This window comes from Zootoca vivipara, chromosome 8 (genome assembly GCF_963506605.1).
Source record: "Zootoca vivipara chromosome 8, rZooViv1.1, whole genome shotgun sequence".
Classification (NCBI taxonomy): domain Eukaryota; kingdom Metazoa; phylum Chordata; class Lepidosauria; order Squamata; family Lacertidae; genus Zootoca; species Zootoca vivipara.
In genome coordinates, this window is record NC_083283.1 from 10,283,977 (window position 1) to 10,303,891 (window position 19,915).

The following is a 19,915-nucleotide window of genomic DNA, read 5'->3' on the forward strand; positions in this document are numbered from 1 at the left end:
CCATTATATTGAGTCACAGTATATTTACAAATCCGTAGCCTTCCCTGCATGATCCCTTTCAAAGTTAAAGAATTTCTTGAGGGGTAGCCCTCATAGTCTTTTGCAGCAACGATGACGAAAACCCCCCCGCTTGTGACACCTTAAAGACAAATTTAATAAAGTGGCCAGCTATGGCTGAAAATCTAACCATGTATATTCAGAAGTAAGTCCCATTGGCTTCCGGGAGCTTACTCTCAGGTAAGCAATGTTAGCCAGTTCATTTGACATAACTCACTACTTTGATTTCACAATTCAGTATGTTGTTGTTTGCCCTGTCCAACTCTTTGTGACCCATGGACCAGAGCACGCCAGGCACTCCTGTCTTCCACTGCCTCCCGCAGTTTGGTCAAACTCATGTTCGTAGCTTTGAGAACACTGTCCAACCATCTCGTCCTCTGTCGTCCCCTTCTCCTAGTGCCCTCAATCTTTCACAACATCAGGGTCTTTTCCAGGGAGTCTTCTCTTCTCGTGAGGTGGCCAAAGTATTGGAGCCTCAGCTTCAGGATTTGTCCTTCCAGTGAGCACCATAGCTGCCAAGTTATCCCTTATTTTAAGGGATTTTCCCTTATGCTGAATAGGCTTCCTCGTGAGAAAAGGGAAAACTTGGCAGCTATGGTGAGCACTCAGGGCTGATTTCCTTCAGAATGGATAGGTTTGATCTTCTTGCAGTCCATGGGACTCTTAAGAGTCTCCTCCAGTTGTCATTCTATCTTGTTTAACCTCACTCAGGCACCAAGAAGGGATAATTTAGTTAAAAATCAAGAAAACCGGAGTGGGATGGGGGGCGGGGAGAGAACTGGGATTTTAAATTTAATTTTAGCTTTAAAATTCAAATATAGAGTGGCCAAAATTGGGCAGTCAAATCCAGATGGTTCTTTCGACTTTGACAAAGAGGCTGCGACTTTAACAGAGGAGCCTAGATAAAATCCATAGGAGAGATCACTTCTGCCCATGAGATAAAAATAATGGGTGATGCATTTCTTTGATATTTAAAATTCACAATACAAAGATTAACCCCAATTACTTGGGAGTAAGCCTCACTGAATTCACTGAGATTTACTTCTGATGAGACAGGAAACCAAAGTGATACAGTGGTACCTCACAAGACGAATGCCCTGCAAGACGAATTTTTTCACAAGACGAATGCGTCTTGCGATCTGATGGTGACTCGCAAGACGAATTCGTTTTGCGAAAAATTCATCTTGCGAATCGCAGTTTCCCATAGGAATGCATTGGAACTTAATTAATGTGTCCCTATGGGCAAAAAAAAAAAGACATTTCAATGCATTCCTATGGGAAACCGTGATTCGCAAGACGAATTTTTCACAAGACGAATTGACTCTTCGTCTTGCGAGGCACCACTGTATCCTGTATCAAAGTATATCAGTATACAGTGCAGAAGATATGTAGTTATGTTCTCTGGATTTCCTGTGGATTTTAACACATTATAAACAGTTGTTAAGGGGAAAGCAATTTAAGGCCCTCCCTAAGCTCTTTGCACCACAGCAAAAACCTACAGATATGGTTACCTGTAATTTTTCCTCCCTGAAGCAAAAATTAAGTTTGGAAGGGAAGTTATTTTAATCATGAGAAAGACAAGTGGGAGTCCAAATTTTCCCTGTTATTATTTTTAATGAGAAAAAACCCTGTAAAATAATCCATTGGTGTGGGGCATCTGGGTGTAGTTTCATTAAAACAGACTGGGGGGCCAAATTTGGCCCACAGACCAGAGATTTCCCTATCCTTGGCTCAGCACATCATGAGGCCATTAAAAGCCTAAGGCAAGCATAATATACCATGTGATTTCAGGAAGACATGCGCAAACAATGTGGCTTATTTTCACTTTTCCCTTTATTTGCTTAAATGCTGTATAGAAGATTACAGAAAGTGTGTCCTACATTTCACAAAAGCTTTTCATTAGGTAAAAGTCAGGGAAACATGAGCGGTGAAAGGAATAAACTAGCCATATTTTCACTCTGGACAATTTGCAAATCTGAAGCGTGTGAATCTGCGCTTTTTAGGTTTAGCAGTGTTTTTCCCCCCAGAGAGTTAGGAAGCTAGAGAAAGAAATGAAAACAAAGTTCTGGGCTGTGTGGATCCCAGGAAAGGAGTTTGAGTGTTCACACTTGAATCCCAACTGGTCTGTAGAGATCTGTACCAGGCGACATTTCCCACACAGGGGTTTGTGTTGGTTGGATAAAGTGACATACTTCAAATGGATACTGTCAGGGATGTAGTGACTACTCTTGAGTAACAACCTTCCACATGCTTGTCTTTCAGACATTTTTATTGGTGCACATTATTTACAGTGTAACGAACTACTGATTCCATGTCTACCCGCTCGAGTCAGATTCCTGCACTGCCCCCCTCCGCGTTCTGGACCAACATAAAAGCCTCGGAACTGAGAAGCGCCCTTTCCTCCTCCTCAATTCCAGCGTCAGGGGGACGGGTCTTCTGTCTGACCGATTCCTGTCCTCTCTATCCGCCTCCCTTTCTTCCTGCCTATGGAGCAGGGGCTCTTGGATGCTGCCAGAGCCCTGGCTCTCCCTCTCCGTTCCCTGACTCCCTCCATCAGACCCTTCGCTCTCATGACTGCTGGGAGACGGGCTGCTTCGGATGAAGGGGGGGGTTCTCTATAAGCCCTCCCCCTTACAGATACCGAGAAGAATAATAAAGTCAGCTTTAACATACTATGAATGCTAGGTCCCGGTGCACAACCCCCCCTCCAAAACTATTGGCTGCTACAAGTCTTTAAAATATATATTTATTACATACAATGCAATACTGGAAGTGTGCAAGCAAAGGGGAGTTTTTTAGACACTTTGGTGGTGCTTCGTTCACACACACCACTGAAGCAAAAGGGAAATCACATCTGTAGGGCTCAAGGTGTGGTTCTGGGGGGGGATTGCTGTTTCACTCCGAATTTAGGTTTTGTGGGGGGAAAGCTACGGTAAGTGCAACAAGTGTTCCTGGCTCACGAGAATTTCGCACAAATTCCCCCCCTTCTGTTTTCTGAATGCTGTTTTCCCCCCCTCATAAATTGATGGAGAATAGTTGGGGAGGTGGGGGGGGGGGAAGCAGGATAAATCTTTGGCACAACACTCAATACTCCATGTTATCTACAGAACAACAGGGAAGGGCAACAGCCCTGCTGATTATTATCACATTCTTTACACAACATGTTGCAGTTCAGCTTCAACAGAATATTACACTCTAACCTTGCACAGGCAATGTGTTGGTACCAAACACATGGGCCTACAAAATTTAATGCAACCATTATATCCAGTAAAGCACATACAAAAGTAAAGCACATAGAAGTAAAGCACAGTCATACCTCATGTTGCGTTAGGTTCATGTTGCGTCCTTTCGGCTTGCGAACGCGACAAACCTGGAAGTGTTTACTTCCAGGTTTCGCCGCGCAGGTGCAGAAGCGTTCTGTGAGCTTCGCATATGCGCAGAATTTTGGACTTTTCAGGGTGCAAACGGCACCCCAGAACGGATCGTGTCCGCAACGAGAGGTACCACTGTGTGCTATCGCTGGACAACAACATTCTAAACTTATACAAGTTTCGTCAACTACAAAGATTTGCTAAACACACATACACAGGGAGAGGGGGAGAGAGAGAGAGAGAGAGAGAGGAGAGAGAGAAAGAGAGGAAGAGGGAGAGAGAGAAATACTTCACGCCCATTTCACAGTTCGGCACATTATGAAATACTTATCTTCTTCAAAATTCCTTTACCATATCCCTTGCCATATCAAATATATAACTTGCTTTCCCTTTAATTGCTCCGAAGTTCTCATTAACAAAATACTCTGCATTTCAAAACCACAATTTGTAAAAAAATTATATTCCTTTAGAAGGGGAGGGGGGGATAGTGCAATTCCAGAGACCCCAACACAAAGCTTCTTGCCTTTGAAGCAAGACGCCCTGACCGTGGGTCGGTGATGCAGCCCCACAAACATGGGGCAAATCCTCCAACTGCCAGCAGTGGGTGGAAGGGGGTGCCCCATATGGGACAGTCAGCACTAGGAGCCTCATGCATGCACGGGTCTCCACATTATAGCCTTTGGCAGGATGCACAGCACATTCCTATCACAACAAGTGTTTAAGGCTCCAAAACATTATATAGAGCTTTCCGGGTCATGCGGCCAGCGTGACTATACCGCTTCTGGCGCAATGGAACACCGTGCCGGAAACCAGAGCGCACAGAAATGCAATTTACCTTCCCGTCGCAGTGGTACCTATTTATCTACTTGCACTGGCGTGCTTTCGAACTGCTAGGTTGGCAGGAGCTGGGTCACAGCAACGGGAGCTCACCCCGTTGCGGGGATTCGAACTGCCAACCTTCTGATCAGCAAGCCCAAGAGGCTCAGTGGTTTAGACCATGGTGCCACCTGCGTCCGATATGGAGCACTGCCACTGAAAGGAACACACACTATTATGGCCTGCACCAGGGTGCCGATCCAACAGGACGAAGCACACATGTGACACAGGGAACCATGCGTGAGTTTTCCCAGGCTGAAAGTCCAATCTAAGAAGAAATGTGCAAGTCAAGTTGCTGCCAATCACTCGGGGTGGGGTGAATACCAGACTCCACAAACAGATAATTGGTAGCAACAAATGCTACTCGTATGCAGCTTTAGTTCCTGGGCTGGGATTTTAGTGGCTAGGCTCCCAGAAAGGATACTGCAATTGCTTCACACTGACTGGCTGTTTTGCTGCTGCATCATGAAGAGCTAAGGCAGGCATCCCCAAACTTCGGCCCTCCAGATGTGTTGGAATACAATTCTCATCATCCCTGACCACTGCTCCTGTTAGCTAGGGATCATGGGAGTTGTAGGCCAAAACATCTGGAGGGCCGCAGGTTGGGGATGCCTGAGCTAAGGCATGGTTTGGCTACGCATTTTGTCTGAACCCAGGCTTAGCTTTCTCCAGGCAAACTGCAGGTTGTAAGCCCAAACTTTTTTCAAAGAGGGCCAGATTTGATGAAGTGAACATGCGTGAGGGCCGACCAAAGTTGTTGACCTTTTTTTTTTAAGGATTGAAGTTGTGCAGCTTTTTTACGATTTTACCCCAAAGTTATTGAGCTTTTTAAAGAATTCAAGCAGTTTAGCTTTTTATTGGATTGAGGTTGTTGAGGTTTCTTTAGGATTTTACACCAGGAAATTAACTGCCATAGGGGTCGGATTAAACTGACCGGTGGCCCAGAATTGGCCCCAGAAACGGACTTTGGACATCCCTGCCCTAGGACAAACCTTCATTACTGCTTGTGGTTTGTCTGCAGCCTGGGTTTTGACCATGTGAATTAAGCCAAACCATAGCTTAGCTCCATGCAGTGCAGAAGTAAAATGACTTGGGAGGTGTGATGCAGCTGCAATATTGTCTCTAGGATCTAACACAGGGGTCCCCAGACTTACTGGCGTTTGGGCCGGTTCCCACCGCGCCGATCGCACGGCGGGCCGGCGGGCGGGGGAGTGCGCGCCCGTGCGCATGTGCACGGGCGCTTACTGGCGCGGTGGCACACTTCCAGGGTGGAAAAAGCGCCAAAGATCCGTTGTGCGCATGCGTATGGGCCTCCCCCGACCCGGAAGTGCACCAGAAATGACCTCTTCCGGGTCAAAGGATTTTCGGTGCTTTTTTCCCGACCCGGAAGAGCGCTGCCGCGCTGCGCGCCGTAAGAGCAGGTGGCGTCGTCGTGCGTCGTCGCGGGCCGGATTGGCAGCCCAATTGGGCCGCATCCGGCCCCCGGGCCATAGTTTGGGGACCCCTGATCTAACATGACCACTGATCTAACATGACCACTGTGTGTACACAACTTCCTCTCCATGCATGGATTATCTTCCTCATTTCAACAACTTGCAAAAATTCAAACGTCTTTCAAGCCTGTTTATAACTCTCATAGTTCCTTCCTGGGAACTGTAAATTCTATGCCATTAAAGAGCTACCCAGCGCTGTAAATATATCAGTCTTGCCAAAAACACGTATGTCAAAACAGGTTACAAAAACTCATGGTTAAAAAAAAGAGAAAGGAGCCCATCCAATACTACACTTGAAACTGTAGTCTAAAAATTACAAAATGCTAAGATATAATAAACAAATCAGAGGGGGTGGGATGAAAGAAAGGTTTTCCTTCCAATTTGTAATAGTTTTTTTTAAAAAAATGTCTTGAATTCAGTTGAGATGAATAAGGACCCCTCCTTATTTCATTATAAAGATTTGTGCTCACGAGCAATCCTGCTTTCAATACTGCTTGTGCCTGCAAAGGTTCTGGGTGGAAATACTTCTTTGTTTCCAATCGGTGCATGTCCCACGGCTTCCCTGCTGAAATCCTGAAACATTTCATGCCACAAATGTTCTCTTCCTTTCTCTTGTCCTGTTCATGTTGCACAATAGCGCAGGAGTGCCCCTCCAGCTGGCAATAGTGCAGTTAACACTGGGGAAAACATGACAGAACTACTAATAAAGTAACTAATTGTGTGGAAAGTCCGGTATAGATCTATCGCTAATGCACTATTACTGGGACGCAGCAGAAGTGTTGGAGAATTCACCTATAAAAACAAAACAAAAACATATTCAAAATATAACGTGATCTGCTCTGGGCAGACACCCCATTAAACTCGATGAAACAATTTTCTGAGAAGCCAAAAACCTGTCTTTTTGACGAATTCAGAGGACACTCAATACACACAAAGATCAGGAAACTTCATCTCGTAGACTGGGATGGACCGGTAATGGTTGTGTCCAGTGTTAATCGCCACCGTTCCAGAAGGGCTCGGAGGAGGCCTGGAGAAGATGGAGAACAAATCAAGGCATCGTTTTTAGGCTTTGCTGCATGCTCACAATTTTATTTCTCTTGCTTTTAAGTGCTTGTGATAAGGCACTCCTTTCAGGTTGTCTCCTGCCTGGGGTACTGTTAGGAAAAATACTGGGGTGATAAAGGGTTTGCCTGGACAACCCTATCCATACCAGACGTCGGTCAGATCAATGAACAGGAATTTATTCAGCATTGAAATGGACACCACTTTAGGGTGGGGTCACTTGGGAAGGGAAGAAAGTGCCGAGCAGATTGAAAGATACAGCCATATTTATGCTTTAAGCATCTAAACAACAGCTATTCTGTCCAGCTAAGTCATAGCTGGACAGAATAGCTGTTGTTTAGGAATGCTTAAAGCATAAATATGGCTGTATCTTTCAATCCTTCCTGCTGGTGGAAGGATAACAGAGAGGGAGCTGGTCTAACCTCTTTGGGGAGGGGATTCCACAATATGGGAACAGCCACAGAAAACGCTCCCCTTCTGTCACCACTAACTGTGCCTTTGAGATCAATGGGGCCAAGAGAAGGTGACCTTTCTTAGCAACCAGACAGGTTTGTATACAGAGATGCAAAATGTCAGGTAGACTAGGATTCACCTAGTTGCCCTACCAGGTAGACTAGGATTCACCTAGTTGCCCTACCAAGTCCAGGGTCCACTAGACAGATTCCTCACTGGCCTTGCAGACAACTTCATTGTCCAGAAAGTGGGAGAAGCAACAAGAGGATCAGCCATTTTAGATCTGGTCCTAACCAATAGTGATGACTTGGTTAGTGGGGTAGAAGTGGCAGGATCATTAGGTGGGAGTGACCATGCTCTTTTGGAGTTTATTATCCAGCGGAAAGGAGCAACCAAGCATACTAAGGTCCAAATTCTAGACTTTAAGAAAGCCAACTTCAGAAAACTTAGGGAAACGCTGGGTGAAATCCCATGGACAGTAATACTAAAAGGGAAGGGAGTTTATGATGGTTGGGAGTTTGTTAAAAGGGAGATATTAAAAGCACAACTTCAGGCAATACCAATGAGACGGAAACATGGAAGGTGCCTAAAGAAGCCAGGCTGGCTATCTAAAGAACTTTTGACTGAGTTAAGATTTAAAAGGGATATGTACAAAAAATGGAAAAGGGGGGAAATCTCCAGAGAGGAATTCAAACATATAGCCAGCACGTGTAGAGACAAAGTCAGAAAAGCTAAAGCACAGAATGAACTCAGGCTCGCTAGAGAGGTTAAAAGCAACAAAAAGGGCTTTTATGGGTATGTCCGTAGCAAAAGGAAAAACAAGGAAACAGTGGGGTCACTCAGAGGAGAAGATGGTGAAATGCAAACAGGGGACAGAGAAAGGGCAGAACTCCTCAATGCCTTCTTTGCCTCAGTCTTCTCCAAGAAAGAAAACAACGCCCGACCTGAAGAATATGGAGCAGATGATTCAGCAGGGGAAACACAGCCCAGAATAAGTAAGGAGGTAGTACAAGAATACTTGGCTAGTTTAGATGTATTCCAGGGCCAGATGAACTACATCCAAGAGTATTAAAAGAACTGGCAGAGGTGATTTCAGAACCACTGGCAATAATCTTTGAAAATTCCTGGAGAACAGGCGAAGTTCCAGCAGACTGGAGGAGGGCAAATGTTGTCCCTATTTTCAAAAAGGGGAAAAGAGAGGACCCAAACAATTACCGCCCAGTCAGCCTGACATCAATACCAGGAAAGATTCTAGAGCAGATCATTAAGCAAACAGTCTGTGAGCACCTAGAAAGAAACTCTGTGATCACTAAAAGTCAGCATGGGTTCCTGAAAAATAAGTCATGTCAGCAAGGCCTTTGACAAGGTGCCCCATGATATTCTTGTAAAGAAGCTGGTAAAATGTGGGCTAGACAATGCTACCATTCAGTGGATTTGTAACTGGCTTACTGACCGAACCCAAAGGGTGCTCATCAATGGCTCCTCCTCATCCTGGAGAGTAGTGACTAGTGGGGTGCCACAGGGTTCTGTCTTGGGCCCAGTCTTGTTCAACATCTTTATCAATGACTTGGATGATGGGCTTGAGGGCATCCTGAGCAAGTTTGCAGATGACACCAAATTGGGAGGGGTGGCTAACACCCCAGAGGACAGGATCACACTTCAGAATGACCTTAACAGATTAGACAACTGGGCCAAAGCAAACAAGATGAATTTTAACAAGGAGAAATGTAAAGTACTACACTTGGGCAAAAAAAATGAAAGGCACAAATACAGGATGGGAGACACCTGGCTTGAGAGCAGTACATGTGAAAAGGATCTAGGAGTCTTGGTAGACCACAAACTTGACATGAGTCAGCAGTGTGATGCAGCAGCTAAAAAAGCCAATGCAATTCTGGGCTGCATCAATAGGAGTATAGCATCTAGATCAAGGGAAGTAATAGTACCACTGTATTCTGCTCTGGTCAGACCTCACCTGGAGTACTGTGTCCAGTTCTGGGCACCACAGTTCAAGAAGGATACTGATAAGCTGGAACGTGTCCAGAAGAGGGCAACCAAAATGGTCAAAGGCCTGGAAACGATGCCTTATGAGGAACGGCTTAGGGAGCTGGGTATGTTTAGCCTGGAGAAGAGAAGGTTAAGGGGTGATATGATAACCATGTTCAAATATATAAAAGGATGTCATATAGAGGAGGGAGAAAGGTTGTTTTCTGCTGCTCCAGAGAAGCGGACACGGAGCAACAGATTCAAACTACAAGAAAGAAAATTCCACCTAAACATTAGGAAGAACTTCCTGACAGTAAGAGCTGTTCGGCAGTGGAATTTGCTGCCAAGGAGTGTGGTGGAGTCTCCTTCTTTGGAGGTCTTTAAGCAGAGGCTTGACAGCCATCTGTCAGGAATGCTTTGATGGTGTTTCCTGCTTGGCAGGGGGTTGGACTGGATGGCCCTTGTGGTCTCTTCCAACTCTATGATTCTATGATTCTAGTCGCCACTGACCCTAGAAAACCTTGCCCAGGTTGTTTTATGCTAGTTAAACTTGTCAGTTTGCATTTCTTAGTACAGAAAGTATTGATCTGATGTGTAGAGATCTTTCCTACTCTAATTTAATTCAAGAGGGTTCTGGAACCTTCTCTGTGTGAAAGAAGCTTCATGATGTTTGGGTTATTCCTTCAGAGAAGCCGAGTACAGCTGGTTTAAACTGGTTCTGTTATCTCCTCTGTCAAAGTCATGCTGACTATAAAAGTAAGGCCAGAAGGAGCCTGAGTTTCACTTACTTTTTCTATCTATTATCCATTTGGTGTGGTGTTCTGTATGCTTAGTGTTAAGGTTTAGTCTTATTATAAGTTACTGTAAGTTTCAGTTAAGACTGCTGCAAGTGGATTTTTCATGGACAGTGTCAATCCTGAATGTATTAGATTTTTGACCGTTCTGCTCATTTGCCTTCAAGTAGCAGTAAAGCTCCGCTGGATGAAATACAATTGCCTCTGGTCTATTTTGGGGGAATTCTGCAACGTGTTTAAGTTGTTACTCTGCTAACTATATGCTGGAATCTACTCTGGATCAATCTTGAGTAGAATTCCAATGACAAAACTATTCCGAAGAATCATAGGAAATATACTGTGGGAAAGATGCGATGAAGCCTGTTACAGAGATTGTTACCACCACCCCTCACAGAACTTCAGTGACCAGGGTTTCCTGATGAGAGGGAATACCTGCTAAACCATTCTAACTCTGTAGCGCAGAGATGCTCTTTGAGAAAATCAGTTTAAATCTATTAGACTAACAGTCTAATCCCTCAAAACAGAGGTCGACAACCTAAAGCCCATGGGCTGCTTCCGGCCCATGAGCTTCCTGGAACCAGCCCATGGCCGTTCCGTGGATTGGCATGGGGATTCAATGCTTTTTTTCCCACGGCGCCATTTTTTTTCTTGCCGTGGGGACGGACTTCCGGGTCGGAAGTGTGCTGGAAATAGCGTGTGCGCACGTTCGCGTACATGCTCCTCACCCGGAGGTGTGCCTGTACGCATGCATATACGCTATTTCCAGCGCACTTCCGGGAGAGAGGAGTGCCTGTAGCGCACGCGCGCACGCTATTTCCTGCATTCTTCCACCCCGGAAGAGCGTCAGAAATAGCTTGAGCGCGGGTGCGCATGCTCTGGCCCACCAAGAGGTCTGCCGGGGAGTGGACCGGACCGGCCTCAAAAAATGTTGCCGACCCCTGTCTTAGAAGGAAGTGCTATAGATGTTAATGGGACCCTAGTAAGCATGGATGGGAGTGCAGCCAACACCTATTCTTCACAAACGCAAAACAACTTCCACGAACTCTTACCGAATGGTGCGTTCCAATATCTGTGTCAGCCTGTCGTGGAGCAAGTTTGCCTGCAAGGGAGAATAGATTGGATATTTTAGGGAGTGGGGTGCTGGGTAACCACTGCAACCTTCTGACAAATTGGTCTGGAAAAACAGAGCCAGCAATACCAGCACTGATCTTGTATCAGAATCCACTGGTAACCTAGGGTACCATGAAGTTACTGGGATTGGACATGGTGGTTGTGGGTACCCGCACAGCTGGGATTATCCAATCACATGGAAGCTTGTGCATGAGCAGCTCCTTATGCATTTGGCCTGCGGGAACACATGAATGTATTTTTTTGGGGGGGGGCAGCATGTCTGACACTGGGGACACACCCAGATATGCAGTCCCTTTCCCGGGGACTGCCAGTGATTCACACAACTGATGTGCTGGGGGAGGAGTACACAGCCAGGATTATACCCTTGCAAAAGGGTATAACCATTTCAATGAAGCTTGCCCACACCAAAACGTGTGTCTGTAAGGCACAAATGGTAAATGTAAACTCTTAGGGCAGGGGTGGCTAATCATTTTGGGGGTCAAGGGCCACCTTGAACCTTTGTCAACCCTTCAAGGGCCACAGGTCAAAGCTGCTGACACACAAAAGCAGGAATGGTCAACTTGCCAAAATGGGGAAAGGATTTTTTTATTTAAAAAAAGATGCAAATTTTAGGGTCTCTCATAGGGGAGGGGTTCCACACAAAGCTTTTAGCATCACAGAGAGACCCATAGGAGTGGTTGGGCGAGGAGAGGAATTTTGAGGGGCCAGAATGGCATCATATCACAGCATGGGACCCATCAGAGCAGACAATAACTAAAAATAACAATCTAAAGCTTGCTTTTTATAACAGAAGTAAAAAATAACCAAAAATGGTTTTTTGGTGGGGAGGGTGGACGTAGGTTGCAGTGGGACAATGTGGGTTAACCAGCCCTGTCCCAGGGATTACTATAATGATAATGATTATGATGATTAGTAGTAGTAGTAGTAATAATAATAATATTTGTTTGCCACCCCTATCTGACTGGATTACACACTGGATGGCTCCCAAAAGAATATTAAAAACACGATAAAACATCAAATATTAAAAACTTCCCTTAACAAGGTTGCCTTCACATGTCTTCTAAAAGTCAGATAGCTGTTTATCTCCTTGACATCTGTTGGGAGGGCATTCCACAGGGTGGGTGCAACCACCGAGAAGGTGCTCTGCCTGGCTCCCTGCAACCTCACTTCTCATAGTGAGGGAACTGTCAAAAGGCCCTCAGTGCTCGATCTCAGTGTCCAGGATGAATGATGGTGGTGGAGACGTACCTTCAGGTATACAGGGCCAAAGCCGTTTAGGGCTTTAAAGGTCAGCACCAACACTTTGAATTGTGCTCGGAAATGTACTGGGAGCCAATGCAGATCCTTTAAGACCTATGGTCCCGGCGGCTGCTCCCTGTCACCAGTCTAGCTGCTGCATTCTGGATTAGTTGTCGTTTCCGAGTCACCTTCAAAGGTAGCCCCACGTACAGCACATTGCAGTAGTCCAATATTATGAAAGTTCTGTATGGATATCAGCTGCACAGATACCAGCATCCCAGCATCTATGCACAGAGAACACTCACTGGAGTCGAAAACAAGGCTTCCCATACAAGAATGTCTTAGCTGTCCACATTCATTCTCAGGTGGCTTTGCCCACCTCGAGTCCCACATCTCTACCTGTTACCTCTTCTGCAGCCTCACCTATTCCCTAGAACAGGCTTCCTCAACCTCGGCGCTCCAGATGTCTTTGGCTTACAACTCCCATGATGCCTTGCTAGCAGGACCAGTGGTCAGGGATGATGGGAACTGTAGTCTCAAAACATCTGGAGGGCCGAGGTTGAGGAAGCCTGCCCTAGAAGATTCCTTTGTAATATGCTTGCCAAAGGGTATCTGTATGCGTGGGGGAGGAGGAGGCATCTAAGTATAGAGGGATGTTTGGGACTCCAACTCCCATCAGCCCTAGCCAGAACGGTGAATGGTCGAGGATTATGGGAGCTGCAGTCCCTAGCATCTGGTGGGTGTCATGTTGGCTGTCCCTAGTCCAGAGACAGGAGAGCCTTGGCACTTTCTCTCTGACATTCGTCGCTAATGAGGTCCAACGTACCTGGTGCATCTGTTTAGGCCCTTAGCAGTATCGAGTAGGTAGATCAAGGTAGGGACTTACCTTGGTCTCACACTGTGCAGCAATTTCTTCAAAAGGAGCCTTCTGGAATCTTTCGATCACAAGGCGCCTCCTTTCTTTCTCTTGCTCCTCAAGCCCATTGTTGTCTTTTGGAGAGATGGGGAGAGGGGAAACCAACCAACTTTAAGCCAAGGACTATAAGCTGCTAACAGCATCAACAGAGTAACCAGAAAGGTGGGAGCAAAGGGAAGGGAAACACCAGGGATATTATTCATCCTCATCCCAATTTAGGGGCAACGTATTAAACAAAGGCTGAAGTGAAATAATTCACCCTTGAAGTGAATTATTATGGGAGCATATTATTTTTACTAGTGAATATAGAAATGCAAAACCTTCTTACCTATTGCCTGCTTCAGCGTCTCAAAGGTGATTTCTTCAGTGCTATTTGCCTAAAGAAACAATAGTGTTTAGGGTAATATGTCAATAGTAGTAAAAGGTCAGCCACAATTCATCTTAAGTGTCTCAAATATTTTTTTCCACCCCATAAACAGCCCTTTGAATCACGTGTATGCTTTTTTTCCCTGGTGACATTTTTACTTTAAAAATTTCATGCAGTACCGTGGATCTGCATATGCAAATCACAACCCTGACTACCATAGCTTGTGGTATATAGATAGAGTGAAAGCACTGAAGAATGTTTGGTGGGGGGAGATGCATTATCCATAGCTGTCAAGTTTTCCCTTTTCTTGCGAGGAAACCTATTCAGCATAAGGGAATTTCCATTTTTAAAAAAGGGAGAACTGTTACATACCTTTTCATCCAGGCTGCTGCAGCCAGGCAGAATGTCTACCTGAATTGACAATGTGTCCACGATACTCTTCCTCCTGGACATCCTGTCCTCATCTGAACAAAAAGAGAAATGCCTATCTCGTCAATACATCATTGTATATTCCTGTTTTCTTTGTCCCAAACTGAAGCGAGTCAATCCAAATTTCAGTGGCCCCTCCCAGGCCCCTATGGACTCTGTCTAGCCACACCCCTTGTCTCCAGGCCACACCCCTCACCTGCCTGCTTCACACCCTCTTTGAGTGCTTTTGCCTGGCAGGAATTCATCCTGAAACTCCTATAAGCCCTCTTGCTTGCATGGGTGGAGGCAAAACTGACCCCAAACTGTCAGCGTCAACTAAGTATCTCTGGGAGAAATGTCCTGTGACTTGGTCACCATCAATGAAAAGGCCCTCTCTCCAGTTGTCTTCTAAAATTAAGATAGGCCACTTGCAGGAAAGCATAAAGGTGCCAGAAAGCAGACAAGTTCATAGCTGGTGCCTCCAATTCCTTGGCCATGAACCATCAAGGGCTTTGCAAGAGAATACCAGCAACTTGAATTGTCCGCAGAAGCAGACTGGAAGTCTGTGAAGAGCCAGAGTGGGGCTGCGGTTAGAGTGCTAGGCTGCAATCTGGGAGACGGGGGTTCAAATCCCCGTGTGGCCATGAAGATTACTGGGTGACTTTGGGCAATTACTACCTCTACTTTGCAGGGGTGCTGTGAGGATCACATGGAGGAGAGGAGAGCCCTTGGAGGAAAGGTGGGATATAAATGCAAAGATAGATTAAAAAAAACATTTGGAAAAAATACCTATGAGATGCATACGAATATGCTACATCTACTAGGGTTGCCATCAGTGCCGGATTTACATATAAGCTAAAAAAGCTATAGCTTAGAGCCCCACTCTCTTGGGGCCCCCAAAAAACATTAAAGGAAAAAAGTCTGGTGTACATTTCCAAAATATAAGAAAAAACAAATAAAATAAAACCTACATACAGCAACAGTGTTTTGTGTTGTGTAGGCTCCTATGATGTAAGTAATGGGCCCCGCCTGCTAGCCTGCTCCCTCAAATATCACTGGTTTGCTCATTTCTATATATAGGGGGCCTACATTCTGCATGGACTGGTTGTATGGCAACATGGGCAAATGGCTTTAGATACCTATTAGGTCCATCAATTACCATCTAGCATATATTCAACACAAAAAAGTGACAATTTGTTGTTGACAAAGGACAGCGGGACATATAAAGGTCCCAATTACTTCAGTAGCTTAGGGCCTCATCAAACCTAAATCCGACCCTGGTTGCCGTATTTCAAAAAGTAAAAACCAGGACACCCTGTATGGCAGCCCAAATGTCTACAGTTTTGTGGGTCACAGCTACTAGGAGCAGGGAAAATAAAGGAAAATCGCACAACACTGGGATTTTCTACCTATGAGCATAAGGAGCTTATTTGGCTGTCTCTGGATCCTAACACCATGAAGCTATAACAGGAACAAGCAGTGGCAGCTCCAATTTACCTTTCGACTTGCGCCTGCTTTTATGAGGCTTTTTGCCAGATGGGAATAGAGCTACATTTCCAAAGATGCATAAGAATGGAAATAGAAGCTTTAGGATGACATACCATACAGAAAATTAGAAAAAAAAATGGGGCAGCAGAAAAGTCATCAACGTTTGGGTCAGAATCTAAAGAACTGGGCTACCCGAGAAAGGCTCTGGGTCTCAACTCCTTTGCAATGCTCTGAACTGCATTTAATATGTTAGTGATAGAGAAGGAGCCTGTCCCACCCCCCCAGAGCCAAACATGTATGTGTGCATGTCTTGCTCTGTATAAAGAGACACAGAATCAATAAGACCACTGAGCATGCCTGATCCAAGAAGACTCTGTTGTTCACTAGCAGTGAAATGTATCACAGAGTTTATTCATCCTCAAAGGGCCTCCACGATAGGTATAATAAATAGCTGCAATCAAGAAAGTCAGTATGATATGCTTCTAAAAATGTATGCATATGCATTTCACTCAGATAATATTAGGAGTCTTTGGGATTGTCCTACACCAAGGATGGGGAGCCTGGTTACACTTCCAGTGTTGTTGGACTGCTGGAAAGCACCAAAGGTGCTCCTCCTCCCTTAAAAAAGCAGCTATGATAAATGTTGGTCAATGACTACAGGTGAAGAGGATGCGTGAGCCATCAACGGCTTACCTGTCACAAGTGGTACATATGGCACAGACAGTCTCTCCACGCAGTAGCCGCTGCCACCCAGCGATTCTGCCATTTGGTTGGTCAGGAAGAACAAGCTTGTTTCGTCCTTCTCCAGGGACTTGGGCAGGCTTTAAACCATAATTTGCAATTGTGGATTTCAAACCATTACATAAAAGAAGCAAAGAATGAAAAAAAGAGAGAGGCATGGTTCATTCAGAATGTAGGTTAGAGCGAATTAACCAAAGGTGAATACTGCCATCCTAGATCTTATTCTTAAATAGTATTCAGTACCAACTAGACCGTGGGACGCGGGTGGCGCTGTGGTCTAAACTACAGAGCCTAGGGCTTGCCGATCAGAAGGTCGGCGGTTCAAATCCCCACGACGGGGTGAGCTCCCGTTGCTCGGTCCCAGCTCCTCCCAACCTAGCATTTCGAAAGCATGCCAGTGCAAGTAGATAAATAGGTACCGCTCTGGCAGGAAGGTAAACAGTGTTTCCGTGCACTTCTCTGGTTCACCAGAAGCGGCTTAATCATGCTGGCCACATGACCCGGAAGCTGTTTTGGCTCCCTCGGCCAATGAAGCGAGATGAGCGCCGCAACCCCAGAGTCGTTCACGACTGGACCTAGCGGTCAGGGGTCCCTTTACCTTTACCTACTAGACCAGGGGTGTGCCTTCAAGGTCTTTCTACCAAGCCACACCCCTTCTCCACAGGCCACACCCCTCACTGGCCCTGCTTCACACCTGGAGTGTTTGTACCTGGCTGGAATGTATCCTTGAACTCTGACAATGCCTCTTGCTTGTCTGAATGGAGGATACAGAGCAGTGCAGGGTGCGTGTCAGAACTAAACTACTGCACAAAGGTAAAATTTGCATTCATTGTTCTGTGCACTTTTGCCTCTTGTTCTGCCCGGCGCTGGAATCTGGCTCCAAGAGATTGCTCAGAAGAGAGCATAGCCCTTGAACTGAGAAAGCTCCCCCACTCTTGCATTAAAACCTGGGGAACACAGGAACCTGAAGAACAAGGCAGATCATGTACTCATGATAGCTCAGTTGGTAGAGCATGAGGCTCTTAATCTCAGGGTCATGGGTTCGAGCCCCACATTGGGCAAAAGATTCATGCATTGCTGGAGGTTGGACTAGATGGCCCTCACAGTCCTTTCCAACTCTACAGTTCTATGATTCTGAAGGGACGCGGGTGGCGCTGTGGGTTAAACCACTAAGCCTCTTGGGCTTGTCGATCAGAAGGTCGGCGGTTCGAATCCCTGCGATGGGGTGAGCTCCCGTTGCTCAGTCCCAGCTCCTGCCAACCTAGCAGTTTGAAAGCACGTCAAAGTGCAAGTAGATAAATAGGTACCGCTCTGGCGGGAAGGTAAACAGCGTTTCTGTGTGCTGCTCTGGTTCACCAGCAGCAGCTTAGTCATGCTGGCCACATGACCTGGAAGCTGTACGCTGGCTCCCTCGGCCAATAATGCGAGATGAGCGCTGCAACCCCAGAGTCCGTCACGACTGGACCTAATGGTCAGGGGTCCCTTTACCTTTACTCACAGTCCTTTCCAACTCTACAGTTCTATTATTCTATTTGTCCACCCAGCCCAGTACTGTCTATTCTGAGTTTCAGAGGCTCTCCAGGGTCTTGGGCAGAAGATTGCCTTTTAACTAGACATTGCCTTTTAACTAGACATGCCAGCAACCTGGCATGGTCTTTCACAGTCCTTAAGTCAAAAACATTACTGGTTCTCACGCTTTACGAGTTGTTAAAATTTCACATACTTGCACTTCTCTCGGAAAATTGTTTCAGGTAAAAAATAGGGTGCTTCTACATGTCTGGTTTCAATGACCTGCAACACAAGCAGAAAAACAAGACAGTGTTTGACAATTTTCTCAGTTTGCATTCTATGTTAAAATGTATATGTTTGCAAATAAGTAAGTAAGTAAGTAAATAAATAAATAAATAAATATGCATTGCTAGTGTGGACATGTTTGAGGGATGAGCCTGTTTCCTTTAAGCCCCAGCCCATGCCTGCTGTCATTCACAGTGGTCTGTCTTTGCAGTCCATACATATAATTGCCACAAGTAACCCCCAACCCAAATTTGCTTTGGGCTCTTTATTTAGCCAAGCTGGAAGGGCAGTTCTCCTATTGTATCAATGCAAGGCACACTCTCAAAAATCAGAAGCGATACAGCACCTTAGTAACATGTTGGCAAAAAGCAGGAACAGCGATCATCTGGCTCAGGAAGTTGAGGTATGCGGCTACCACTGCCATCACGCTACAGCGATGGAACATGGGCAAGTTGTCTTCGTTAAGGATTGCAATGTCCTACAATGAAAGGAAGGGAAGGCGGAACCTCATTCAAGACTGGCATTGGTCATATTCTTTTTCATATGGGTGAAAAGACTAAGAGCCAGGAAGGTAAAACAGTCCGTCCCCCCGTCCCCCATCCCAGGTCACTGTTAAGTCTTTTGAGTGGAGAAGTCAGTTCAAGTTTTATTTATTTATTTTGAAAGACAAACTAGTCTAAATAGCTTGCGCAGTGCACAACGCATCTTAAAACAGTTTTTCAGGGCATGGGTAGTTATGATCTGACAGTGTGTTGGAGGCAAGGGTTCTCAAACTGCGGTCTATGGACCCTCAGTTATCCAGGAGCTTTGTTCAGGTGGCCGGGGGTAGGGTGGGGTAGTCAGTGAAAAACACCAGCAACAGAATACAACATTAGAAAGAAAAGAAGCAATAAAAACAAAAACCACGCAGCACATAGCACACTGCAATTGCTACAACAAACAAGGGGGAAATACGTATGAAGGAGTCTGCCAATATCCTCAACAATTTTCAAGTGGCCTGTGGGATTTATTCATTTATTTTTTTGAAAAAACAAAACAAAAACCCCAGGTTAGAGAATTCACAGTTTAAGCACATTCAGGATCACCTTAAATTAACAGCTTTCAGTGTTGTTGTTTTTAACTGTATGCAAAACAGTCAAGTAATTCATTCCACACTCACCTAGGATGACATTTTTTTATAAAAAAAGCAAGATCTACCATAAGAATAAAATTACCAAATACACCACTTGTTACCACTGAGAAGAGAGCCCCCAGGAAGTAGGGGCCAGGAGGGTGGAGAGGTGTTGTTCTCCTGGCTTCCCAACATGGAAATTGCTGCCAGTAACTGAGAGGAAGAGGGGCTAAGTGACAGGGAAGTTGGTAACGCTGTGACAGTGGTGAAGTCAGCCAGTGGCCACAGGTAGTGCTAGCAATGGCTGAACAGGGATGGGCAGGTGTCAGAAAAGCCCACCCCCACCCATCCCAGGAACACTGGGAACACTGTACTTCTCATTTCTGAGCCTGCTCTACACATCAACTAAGCTTTATTTTGAAACTGCAACGTGTACAAAAAGAAGGTGAGATTCTCAAGGTGCAAAATGATGCAGCAGGTAAATCCAAAGCGTACAAAATAAGTGCACCGCGGATTGTATACAGTGGTGCCTCGCTTAACAAATGCCCTGCTTAACAAAATTTCCGCTTAACGAAAGGATTTTTCGAGCGGAGGTTGCCTCGCTAGACGAATTTGTTTTATGAAAAATTCG

At 45.5% G+C, this 19,915-nt stretch overlaps 1 protein-coding gene across 3 annotated transcripts in view; it reads right to left on the bottom strand.

Annotated features, from left to right (window-relative positions):
• Positions 1 to 1,772: 1,772 nt before the first annotated feature.
• Positions 1,773 to 19,915, bottom strand: part of EFR3A (EFR3 homolog A) — an 88,058-nt gene continuing 69,915 nt past the window's right edge. For 2 of the 3 annotated variants that reach the window (XM_060277608.1, XM_060277609.1), the window contains exons 17-25: positions 18,520 to 18,651; positions 18,103 to 18,170; positions 16,332 to 16,459; positions 14,115 to 14,206; positions 13,704 to 13,752; positions 13,346 to 13,449; positions 11,139 to 11,188; positions 6,730 to 6,824; positions 1,773 to 6,589 (exon numbers count right to left, since the gene is read on the bottom strand). In XM_060277608.1, coding sequence (XP_060133591.1) covers positions 6,555 to 6,589; positions 6,730 to 6,824; positions 11,139 to 11,188; positions 13,346 to 13,449; positions 13,704 to 13,752; positions 14,115 to 14,206; positions 16,332 to 16,459; positions 18,103 to 18,170; positions 18,520 to 18,651 — 753 coding nt within the window. In that variant the 3' untranslated portion in view covers positions 1,773 to 6,554. Of the gene's footprint in view, positions 6,590 to 6,690; positions 6,825 to 11,138; positions 11,189 to 13,345; positions 13,450 to 13,703; positions 13,753 to 14,114; positions 14,207 to 16,331; positions 16,460 to 18,102; positions 18,171 to 18,519; positions 18,652 to 19,915 lie in introns of all 3 variants that reach the window. The other variant, XM_060277610.1, reaches the window with a different exon arrangement.